Consider the following 11250-nt stretch of genomic DNA (forward strand, 5'->3'; position numbering starts at 1 on the left):
AGATACTGGAACTAATTGCCTAATTATTACTCCTCGTATCGTACTTTGTTCACCAAAGTGCCGATTTTTTCGATCCAGACCCTGATATCACCTCCATCCTCGAGAACCACTCTAGGATTGTGAAGGAAGCCAATTCCTGCCGGGGTACCGGTGAGAAATACTGTACCAGCTTCGATGGTGGTACCTTGTGATAGATAGCTAATCTGCTTGGTGATCTGGAAGATCATATTTCTGCCGTGTGACGATCAATACTTTAAAAACATGAATGAAGGCAGAAGCCTGTGGGGACCTACCCGGTGTGTCCGGTCTGAACAACACTCCCATTATAGATGGCCTTAATCTTGAGATTGTGAGGGTCCATAATTGCCTCTTTGGTGACGAGTACCGGCCCTAGCGGACAGCTGCCATCGAGACCTTTAGAGAAATCCCACTGCGTTGAGCTTAGCTGGAATGTCCGTGCGGAAATGTCGTTACTGCAAGTGTATCCAAGAACATAATCGAGAGCATTCTTTTCTGGAATATCCCTTCCCGTCTTGCCAATGATGACGCATAGCTCAGCCTCGTAGTCGCTGGTTCCGTCCTGTGCGGCTTTAGGTATAGAGACGACAGCTGGAAAAGGGTCTCCGAGGGCATGCCGCGGCTTGCTAAAAAGAACGGGTACGGCAGGCAGAGGCATTCCTCCTTCCTGCGGCCTTAGCGACTTAGCTTCACTTCTCCATGAGCGATAAGGACCAAACCTCTGCGTGATCAACATAGTTTAGGCCCAAACAACGAATGAAGTTACAGTCCTCCATTGAGATTGGTGAGAATAGTCGCTGGACTGTATAGATATGCGGAGTGATCTCGGGGCTAAATATCGACCCATTGATCAGATATGCTCTGATCTCAATGCCCTCCACACTGTCAAGCCCAATATCACGACTGGGGTCAACCAATTGGCCGAGGTGGACGTGACCGTCTTCTTTGGCGATAAAGCGTATGATGTGAGTGGCTTTTCGCATATTGACTACTTTAGAAGTTCCTCGTCAGTTTTGCATGTGTTAGGAATCGAACCTGGAGTCACCAGAAGCTGACATTTCCGGTTGGGGACACTATGAAGTTTGAAAGCTCCAAGATATAGAATAAATTCCCCGGAGAATCATGCATTGTCGGCATTCATTTAGAACTACCGACGGCATTCCAGAGGACGGCTTATTTTGACGGCATTACGGGATCTACTAATTTGAAACAACTTCAAAGTCCGTACGTAGTATTGGCAATGGAATCATGGTGAAGAAGCGTGCTGCTAAATTTCTACCAAATTCTAGTCGGGCGCTTTCGGCGCGCCCTCGAGGTAGTAACCCTAACCACAAGCGGAACTCGACTACATCACACCATTAAGTCCACCAAAACGTACAGTTGAGTGCTCGTCCAGGCATGAAATGGACGATGCCGCTGCTTGGGGTGTCTATCAAGTAGTTTCCGAAATGATTGCTGGTCTCCCCAAGACGACATCTGGAGGCACTACCGTTCCTCTCCCGACCTCCTTGGCCAGCAATCCCAGTGGGAGATTAGGTCCCCATACATAAAGTGATTCCAGCACTGCAGGCTCACGGCTGGTAGGAGTTTCTTCATTGACCAGGTCGCCATCGCTGTAATGCTCTACTATGTTCCCAGAGCTGTCAAACCTGTTATGATGCGTTAGCATGACGGGTCCTATGGCTGACTGATGCTTGGAGTCTTACCAATAGTCAAAGATCTGGCTCCCAAGCACATGCCGCCCGACCCCCCAACAACTTTTCCACTCTTTACTCCGGAGCCAGTCGTGGCCTAAGGTCTGTGTATCGAAGTCATTAACCTCATAGCTTGAGTGGTGCACGTGGGGTGCCTTGGCACCCGGCTCGATTGAGAGGAAGAAGCTCTGTCACTTGTGAGTTACAGATGAGATGTTGAGTGTCCTCCCACCTACATGATGATCAGAGTACTCAGTTCCAAGATCAATATGGCAGAAACAGCTCTCGTCCTTTCCGGTCGCCTGGTCAAATATTGCGTCACTCAATTTCAAGTTGAGGACAGTTGTGTACCATGTGTAAGTGCTGTCGAACTTGTTCGCGGGAACACTGTAGCCATAATGACCGAGCTTATGAATCGGGCTGGGTGCCTTCTTGAATCTTCGAAAGGAGCCCTTCCTGAGCTTCTCCTCGACAGTGTTGGACACCGGATCATTCGCTTCAAGGGTTATCGCTGATCTCTTTCTCTCCTGAAGCTTTTGTCCGTAGACGAAGCCACAGTCGAATCCGTTAGGGTCTTTGATAACCACGAACTTTCCTCCACCAGGAGCGTCATAGTCCTGGATAGACGTCGCATTAGTGTGTGAAGCTGCTTTCTCTAACTCCTCCATGCTTTCGACGACCCAATACCCGCCACAAAAGTGTTTCTCGGAATCTGGTGACTGTTCGAGTACGTAAATGAATGGCTGTTGTCCATAGCCACCGAGGTAGATAAGATTGGCTCTTCGTTCGATTTGGACGAATCCGAAGTCGATGAGAAATTCCAAGGCTTTGTCGATGTCGACATGTTGGTAGACGACGTGTGCCAATCGTGCGACACGTACTTTATTTACGTCCATGTCATGAGCCAAGGTTCAGCTTTTCGAGTCGTAGAGTATATGGTGACTCGTATAAATTTGAACCTGGTCTTGATCTGCTATGGCGCCTCAGTCCTATAACATCGTTCATTCTCTGGGGCAGTGTGACCCACTGTTCGAGGCATCGGCCGTGACCCACTGCATCTGCGGCTCGTTATAAGGCCGGTTTCCGCTGGGCTAGGGCGGAAATTTGTCGGGATTTCGCAGGCCAATGGCTAGGGCCAATGCCAATCCGACCCCGTTGTTGCCAAGTAGTGTCGGGGTTTGAAGACCTTGAGGGTCCAACGTCTTGATTGTATCCTATCATTCTGGGGTCCGGGGAAATAGAGAACGCATGCGGGTTATCCAATTTGGCGAAAAACGCCATTACTGCGGGAGGACTTCCGATACAGTGTTATTACATCCAGTCCGAAAGTAGGCCCGAACTTCAACTGGCACAAGTCACGAGAGAAATAAGACGAATGCAATTCCCACTCGCCGTTCAAACACTCTACCCCAAATACTCGTTCCTTGGTCTCTGAATCACCATTAACATGGCATGTGACGGTACTAAAGCAACTGATGCAGGGGCCAGAGGAGTAACCCCAGAGACAGAGACAGAGACGAAAAATCATCCAACCTCCCTGCTAGAGCATGCAGAAAATGGATCTAACGATCTCCAAAACTCTGCGTTTGATGCAGACGTCGAACCGGAGCTCCATGCCCGCACATACATTGCTTTAGCGGCTATGGTTTTGTTGAACTATATTCAAGTTCTGGCTCTCCAGGGGCCTCCAGCCGTGGTATGTCACGCGACGTTAGTCATTTTCTCAAAGTGGATGGACTTGGTGGACCAGCAACTGACAAGTGATCTTCACATCAGCTTACCTTTATCGGAATCGATTTGGACAACGCTGTTCAAGCAACATGGATTCCTAACGCTTTGGTTCTTGTCCAGGCAGTCATTGGTCCCATCATCTCGAATGCCTCGGATCTCTTTCAATCTCGCAAAGAGATTCTGGTCGGAGCGTGTATACTCTCCTTCATTGGGGCTGCCATAGCACCTGGATCTACCAACATCTATAGGCTGATTGGTGCAAATATTCTGATTGGATTTGGCTTCGCTACCGTTCCTCTGGCATATAGTGTCCCAAGCGAGATCTTGCCACGAAGATGGCGTCCCAGTAAGCGGCTCGAGCTTGACGTCTGTGCATTTCAAAAGCTGATTCACATGTGTCGACCAAAGTTGCGCAAGCCTTGGTCAATGTTGCAGCCCTTCTTGCCACCGTGTCCGGGCCACTGCTTATTGGTGCATTAACTCAGAGAAATCCGCACACGGGATGGCGTATCTTCTATGTGAGTGGAACATGCGAGTCCTTCATCAACAAATAGACACTTGCTGATCACACAACTATAGTGGATTCAAACTGGAATTTGGGGACTTACAGCAGTCGGACTCGTAAGAACTCCCATTCGGCCCTTCGTTCTTATTCCTCTCGCGATGAGAATCTAGGACACATGTAGCCCAGGGAAGGAGCCTTTCTCTGACGCATTTTGATAGTTCACTGGATACCACCCCCCTAAACGACAGACCGATTTAGACCACCTTTCAAATTGGGAAAAGTTGAGATCCATCGATCTTATTGGATGTGGCTTGCTTACTCTAGGTCTTACTCTCTTTCTCACGGGTACTAGCCTTGGAGGCGTCATATATCCTTGGAGGAATGCTCGTGTCCTGGCAACTCTAATCACCGGGATTCTCGGTCTCGTGGCATTCGGGATTTACGAGTGGAAAGGTACCGAGACAGGCATTCTCCATCACGATCTTTTCCGTGGAGGTCGGCACCAAGGAGGCACGTTTGCCCTCTGCGTTGCCTTGATCTTCATTGAGGGCGTCATGATTTTTGCTTTTGTCATTTTCTATCCAGTGATGTAAGATTTCTTTGACGCCCTGAATGGTTATGGATTCTCCCTGACCGATATCCTCTAGGTCCGGCATGTTCACAACAGAACCATTCGAGATTGTTGTCCGATCAGAGCCATATTTTGTTGCCGCACTCATCACCACAGTTTTTTGGGGCTATTATAGCTCTCGGCTTCAAACTATACGGATACCTATGGTCGCAGGATTCGTCATTATGACTGCAGGTCTGGTGGGGTGGACCACTATCCAACCTGGCGATTCCATCAGCGCGATGGCGTTTGCTGGCGTATCCGGAATTGGGTTCGGTGGCCCGCTCATCCTGGCTGTCACTGGAGCTCAATTAACCACGCCACATCGATTGATCGCCACAGCGACTGCTTGCACAACTTCATCGCGCGCAGTGGCTGCTGGAATCTTCACAGCAATCTTCGCCGCCACCTTCAACAGTCATTACAGCTCCAACTTGCCAGAGTATGTGGCAAATTCAGCTAAAGAAGGTGGGCTTCCAGTGGAATTCATTCCGGCATTCACGCAGGCAATAATAAACAAGAATACTACCGGGTTGAACGAAATCCCAGGGACAGGACCTGAGATTATTGATCTGGGGATGCAAGCAGTCAAACAAGCAACAGCGGACTCGATCCGAATTGTTTTCGTTATTGCTGTGCCGTTTGGTGTCATTGGCGCTATTGCATCTTGCTTCTTAGGAGACTTGAAGAAGACCATGAACTACCGTGTTGATGCTCCTGTGGAAAAACTGACCCCAAAACATGATAGAGGGGGTGAATGCGGAGGCCACTTGTAGGGGAAATGAAGACGGATTGCGTGTCCAAGTTCTCCTACAGACATTGATTATGTCACTAGATCTAGAACTCTAAACATGTAGGGAAGCCTTCGATAAGTTGAGCATTTGCCTCATTTATAGGTCGCTAGAGTTCTTGCGGATGATTAAGCCTCGGCGTTTGCTCGATGGCATTGTATACAGATTGGCTCGGTCTCGGAAGGTATCAACCATATATACGGACAGATGCGTTCATAGCGCAATCAGAAGACTGTTTGACTTTGCGGGAGCGTTTCAATGGCTTCAGTATTGTTGATCTAGGGAGCATGATCAACTACTTGCCCACGACATTCTCCTAGACCCAAGACTCGGCGACCATTACGATCCTGACACCAAGCTGACAGAATGATGGTGTCTCCATCTAGCAAGTAACCCAGCTGAACACCATCATCTATAGTGATAAGCCGTGTGCCCATTTCAGTAGCTTCCAATAAGCTTCCCAGTTCCAACTTGCAACCTGTTGCATCTTCGCCCGGTCCAGACACGGTGCCTGTGGCAATGAGATCCCCGGACCTAAACCCACATCCAGCCGAGGCGTGCTGCGTTATTTGCTGGAACGGAGTCCAATACAGATACGAGAGATTGCTTTGGGAGAGAAGGAAGGTCTTGCCAGCTCTTTCGAGATGTACTGCCATTTTGACGTCCCATGTGCCATGTTCTGGATCGCTATACCGTAGGTGTTCGAACGGTTCGGGGCGAAGTCGGGACGGGCAACGGAAGGGACTTAGAGCATCTAGCGTCGTAACCCATGAAGAGATGGTCGTTCCGAATGACTTGGAATTGAATGCCCCCGTCGGATGCATCTCATGAGCTTGGATATCTCTACTCGACCAGTCATTCAACAAGACAAAGCCAAAAATATGACTAGCAGCATTCTCAATGTCGATTGTCTGGCCGTGCGGGACTGGGTGAGATATGAAGTAGGCCATTTCCAACTCAAAGTCGATCATTTTCGATTTGCCGTACTCCGCCCTCGCTGGGCCATTGCCTGATCTTTGCTCGTAAAACACTCCTCGAGGCCGCAATATAACAGAGGGTGAAGGCACAACGCTCGAGGCTCGGCCATTATACGCAAGGGGAATATCGTAGAAGTTGGCAGGCATTTGGCCTCCGATCATATCGACGCACTGTGAAATGAAGAATAAGTCTAAGCACAGTTAAGGAGACTTTGTCAACCTGGATACAACATTTTGACAGTGTTCGAGAGAGCACAGGAAATCGGTATACTCGGGGATGAACATGGGGAGGTGCATCTGGACAGAAGATAGTAGATGTGCACAGTCCATAGAAATAGCCCTGTCCTTAATTCCGTTAATGAGGCGCTCCCTGGTTGCTGTTCTGACTGGAGCTGGCACTTGTGCGAAGGTGTTTAATGTCGACTATTGATGGTGTATAAGTCATAGGTCTCAACATCACAGGATGGTGCGTAAGCTACCTGCGAGAATGCGTCCGCCACTACGCTGTCGGTGAAGAATCCACGCTGACTCAGTGCCCGTAGATCGATACAATACTGTCCAATCGCCGTGGCGCACCGGTGGGTTGGGTCTTCCTGAGTAGAGATCACTCCAAACGGGATGTTGTCTAACGTGAAGGGTGAGGTGTCCGAAATTGTTGTTGTGAAGTCCATCTTCGATAATAGGCCCTCTGTGACAGGTACGACCTATTGAGCGTACTTGAATATGTTTTGTAGGGCATCTGAGGCCATCGAACTGGACTGGAGGACCTTATCTACATATGGCGGATTGGCACAGAGGCTTGAACGCAGAACGGTGCCCTTTGCCGTAAGGATCATACTCCACAGTCAATGTGTTGCAACCAAAGAACATTTGCGCCGTCATCTTTTTGACTCCGGTTGAACTGCATCAACTCATCGTTGGCCGTGGTGACCCTCCGGGATGTTGGGATGGCTCAAGTCCGATGTTGCAGCTTGCCCACAAAATGCCGAGTGCTGAAAACTCCACGCTGTATGATAGGCTCTTCTTATGCCGACGGTGTTTGTCTCGAAGTTGCTCCCCAACGCAATCCCCACTAGAAGTAGCCTCCAATAGGTGACAGTGGACACCCATTCCGCCAACCCCGCATGTGTGTCGCGAGCCCCAGATTTGTGGAAGACCCTTGGCGTCGTCGCCCTGCCACTCATGTCCTCGGCTTGACGACATTTGTATCTTCAGCGCATTCTGCGACAGTTTACCTCGCATTGATAGCTATACAGCAGACTTCAAATCGTCCATGGTCACCTCAATGGCTCTGGTCGACTCTGCAGGTACTCGAGCATGTGACGCCTGTAGCCGCAGAAAGTCAAGATGTGATAAACAACGTCCAACTTGCAGCCTGTGCTTGAGACTTGACAGAGTCTGTGAATATCCATCCAAGAGAAAGACACGAGTTTGCCATACGTCGCGGAGAGACCGAGTGCGCGACAAGATTCCGTTCGCTCAACTCCCATCTCTTCGTTCACTTGAGGCTTCTTCGGCAGCGGGGGAAGTCACCCGTCATGCGTCCGGCGAAAGTCACGACGTGACTACGTCCAAGACTCATACCTCCTCCTATAGCTTTCAACCAAGTGGCAACAACGATTCCCGTCAGAGTGAATACGCACCAGATGACCAGCAGCCCATGTCACCGCTCAACATTTTCCCTATAAGTCCAATCGAATGGCAGAATCAAAACTCGCATAGCGGAATTCGTCCCGACCCGACCAGTGAGTGTTCAGGATCAACCATATCACGCGCGCAAGACGCTACAACGTCTCTGCAAGACGGAATCCACAGCTCCTTGGCTATCGAGCTGGTCAACCTTTTCTTCGAAAAGATACAACCTTGGCTTCCCATGCTACACAGACCACGATTCCACCAAAAATACGACGCGAAATTGCAGGCCAAGGGCAATGTCATGAAAGGTTTGACTAATGGGGAAGCTCTACTGCTCTACGGCATGTTCGCCCTGTCGGCGCGATTTTCGAACAACAGTGTATTCGATGGCATTCCAGATAGTGATAAGGGAAATGTATTTGCTGAATGCGCCATTGAGATTTACATCCAGAGTCACTTGGAGCGACAGCCCTTGCTGCTCCAACTGCAGGGCTACCTTGTACTTGCAAACCATCAGCACGCCACTGGTCCAACGACCTTAGGTAGGGTACTTGTAGGACAATGTTTACAAGTCGCCTATGCTCTAGGGCTGAACGACATGGATCACCCGTCCCGAACAACGCGCGGGAAAGCTGTGGATAGTGTCGGGAAAGAAGAAATGAGACGGGCTTGGTGGCTACTGTGGGAATTGGATACCTTTGCATCTTGTGCCTCAGGAAAACCCTTCATGATTGACCGCCGAAGGATTTCTGTCAAGCTCCCGGTTTCTGACGAGGCCTGGTTTGCCGGGGCAGAAATAGAGTCGACGCAGCTGACTCTGGGGCCCAATCAGTCGTGGAAGTGCTTGGAAGGTAGTTTGAATCAGGACGAACGAGCTTGGAGTCTTGCCGCTATCCATCTCATGGCCACAGCGCTCGATCGGCTGCAGCAGCCCAGACCGTTGAATATGGAAGAAAAGTTGACTCTACAAAACGAGATTGCCTGTTTTAAACTTGCTTTACCAATTACGGCCAATCTGGACTTCAAAGGCTCGACCCCTACCACAGTTGCACGACAAAATTGGGTCATTGCCATCCATTTGATCTTAATGACAACTTCATTCATGATCGATGGCGTCGCTGCCAGCGAGAATGGCGAGCGAGGTGACCCTAAAGTTATCATGGCAGCCGCTGTCCGGCAACGTGCCGCGACGCTGTCAACAATCATTCGAGTGTGGGATCCCAGCTCAATCGTTCTCCTGCAGCCTTTCCTCATGTGTGCCATGATTCCGGCTCTGGCAATGCACGAAGATACGGACACCCTCCAACCGTTAATATCATCGAGCAACGAGATGGCAGTACTAGTTTTAAAGCGGTTTCGTTCCAAGTGGAAGCTGGGTGATATTATGCTTGGTAAGTGCACAATCTTGTGTCTATTTCTCTGTCGATTCCCCTTTGTCTATTTTCTCACTCACCTCTTCCCTTTAAGAAATTTCCCGTCTACGCAAAAACCCTAGCACGTTGAAAGCCACCCAGGACCAACTCCTGCAGAGATACAAAATCTTTTTCAGAAAATCACGAACGACTAATTCGAGTGTCAAATCATCATCGGTCGAGGTTGAGGATAGAAGGGAAGATCAGGCGGATATTACCCACATGCTCTCAACTCCGGCTTCCTTGCAACAGGCACAGCAGGAAAATGATGCAGATCAAGAAGCCGACACGACGATTCGGCTCGATCCCTTTGAACTGGACTGGACTGGGTGGCGTGACCTTGCTCTCGATCCTGTAGGATTTCCTGCTATTCAATCCGATGTCTATGACATTGACTTCAATCCCGGCCCATTTTATCTTGAGGGTTCGGGATTCCAGCATAATATTGAAGATGATTGTACTCTAGATGCTATATAAGGGTACACTCTTGTTCTGGGAGGAATCATACATCATAATGGCTACCTTCGGTGACCTTCAGTTGCTGTCTAAAGTTTAATGGATTCCACAGCTGGTTGGACAATTTCTTCTGTCTCTCGCGTCTTCTGTCCTCGTTGCTTGAATCGTACAATCAAGCCCGACTGTACCCAAAGCCAGGCGGCATCGGTTTTCCACTCAGCCTCATTCGACGCCCACTCCAGATCAAATTGACGCATGATCTGAGGTAAAAATTTTCCTATCTCCAGGAGTGAAATGTTTCTGCCTGTGCATGTCCTCGCACCCTGCCCGAACTATGGGTTAAGGAAGAACAACAAATTAGCATCCCCTTTTGTGCCAGCTTAGGAGTAGGAAAGCTACGGCATGAGCCCTTACCGCAAGGAAACATCGATCCATTTCCCGAATTTGCTCAAGCGGGGACTCTAACCATCGCTCCGGCCGGAAACTGTCAACATCAGGCCCGTAGATCGCTGGGTTGTAGTGGACGGTTGGGGCGCTCATGCTGATGTTGGTACCGGCGGGCAAGTGAATGCCACAAACTGTCACTCCTCCCTCAGGGACGTATCTCTCCAGAGGAAAGCCGATACCTGGATGAATACGCAGTGCCTCCTTGATGACTGCTTGGCTGTGGCTCAATGATTCAGTCACCTGATGACAGCCAATAAACCGCAAAACCAGGGATAGCCAGAACTTGGCCTTGCACTCACAGGTATGGCAGGCGCATGGATTCCTCGTGCGTTATGTACCGCGACAATTCGCCGCGAGCATTGGCCTGGTCAAGCTCAGTCTGTAGTTTGTGGTACGCAGATGGGGTTTTGATCAGGTAGTAGAAGCACGAACGCAGGGCTATAGCTGTAGTGTCGCTCCCTGCAAGACTAATGCGAGTGTCAACGTTCTGCTTGACAGTAAATCCGCTAAACTGAAGCAGTCTGCAGAGACTCACATGTTATTAGACAAGTGATTGACTAGGTCCTTGTGGTTGATGTTCTCGCTGATTTGCTGCTTGGATCTAATTTGGGCCAGTAGATCTGTTCTTGCCCCTTCACTGTTTTTTCCTTCCTCGTCATATCGTTCTATCTCATGGTCTGTGATCTAATGGAATAGCCATTCAGTCAGTGGGTTACTTCCAGCAGGACATCGACTTTAAAGTACGCCACACAGAAATGATAAGCCCACAACTCGTCACTTGGACGAGAGTCTAACGACTTGGGTATCAGCTGAATGACAATAACATCCATACCTCAAGAAATCGGCTCAAAGCATCCGGCATATCGGGAAGAAAGGGTTAGGGTTAGGGTTAGGGTTAGGGTTAGGGTTAGGGTTAGGGTTAGGGTTAGGGTTAGGGTTAGGGTTAGGGTTAGGGTTAGGGTTAGGGTTAGGGT

The 11250-nt window shown here is 49.5% G+C and overlaps 3 protein-coding genes across 3 annotated transcripts; all 3 read right to left on the bottom strand.

Moving 5' to 3' along the window:
• Positions 1-26: 26 nt before the first annotated feature.
• Positions 27-754, bottom strand: PV10_01945 (uncharacterized protein; the record flags this gene model as incomplete). The annotated part of the gene is made up of 2 exons (XM_016366203.1): positions 27-231; positions 294-754. The coding sequence occupies 2 exons, from the start codon at positions 752-754 to the stop codon at positions 27-29; spliced, it is 666 nt and encodes a 221-aa protein (XP_016229852.1).
• A 696-nt stretch (positions 755-1450) lies between these two features.
• On the bottom strand, positions 1451-2608 carry PV10_01946 (uncharacterized protein; the record flags this gene model as incomplete). Its single annotated transcript, XM_016366204.1, has 3 exons — positions 1451-1667; positions 1725-1900; positions 1949-2608. The coding sequence occupies 3 exons, from the start codon at positions 2606-2608 to the stop codon at positions 1451-1453; spliced, it is 1053 nt and encodes a 350-aa protein (XP_016229853.1).
• A 7310-nt stretch (positions 2609-9918) lies between these two features.
• On the bottom strand, positions 9919-11138 carry PV10_01947 (uncharacterized protein; the record flags this gene model as incomplete). Its single annotated transcript, XM_016366205.1, has 5 exons — positions 9919-10161; positions 10244-10493; positions 10576-10743; positions 10812-10960; positions 11109-11138. 5 exons carry the CDS (start codon positions 11136-11138, stop codon positions 9919-9921), a joined length of 840 nt encoding a protein of 279 aa, XP_016229854.1.
• Positions 11139-11250: the final 112 nt, after the last annotated feature.

Source organism: Exophiala mesophila (assembly GCF_000836275.1).
Source record: "Exophiala mesophila strain CBS 40295 unplaced genomic scaffold supercont1.1, whole genome shotgun sequence".
NCBI lineage: Eukaryota > Fungi > Ascomycota > Eurotiomycetes > Chaetothyriales > Herpotrichiellaceae > Exophiala > Exophiala mesophila.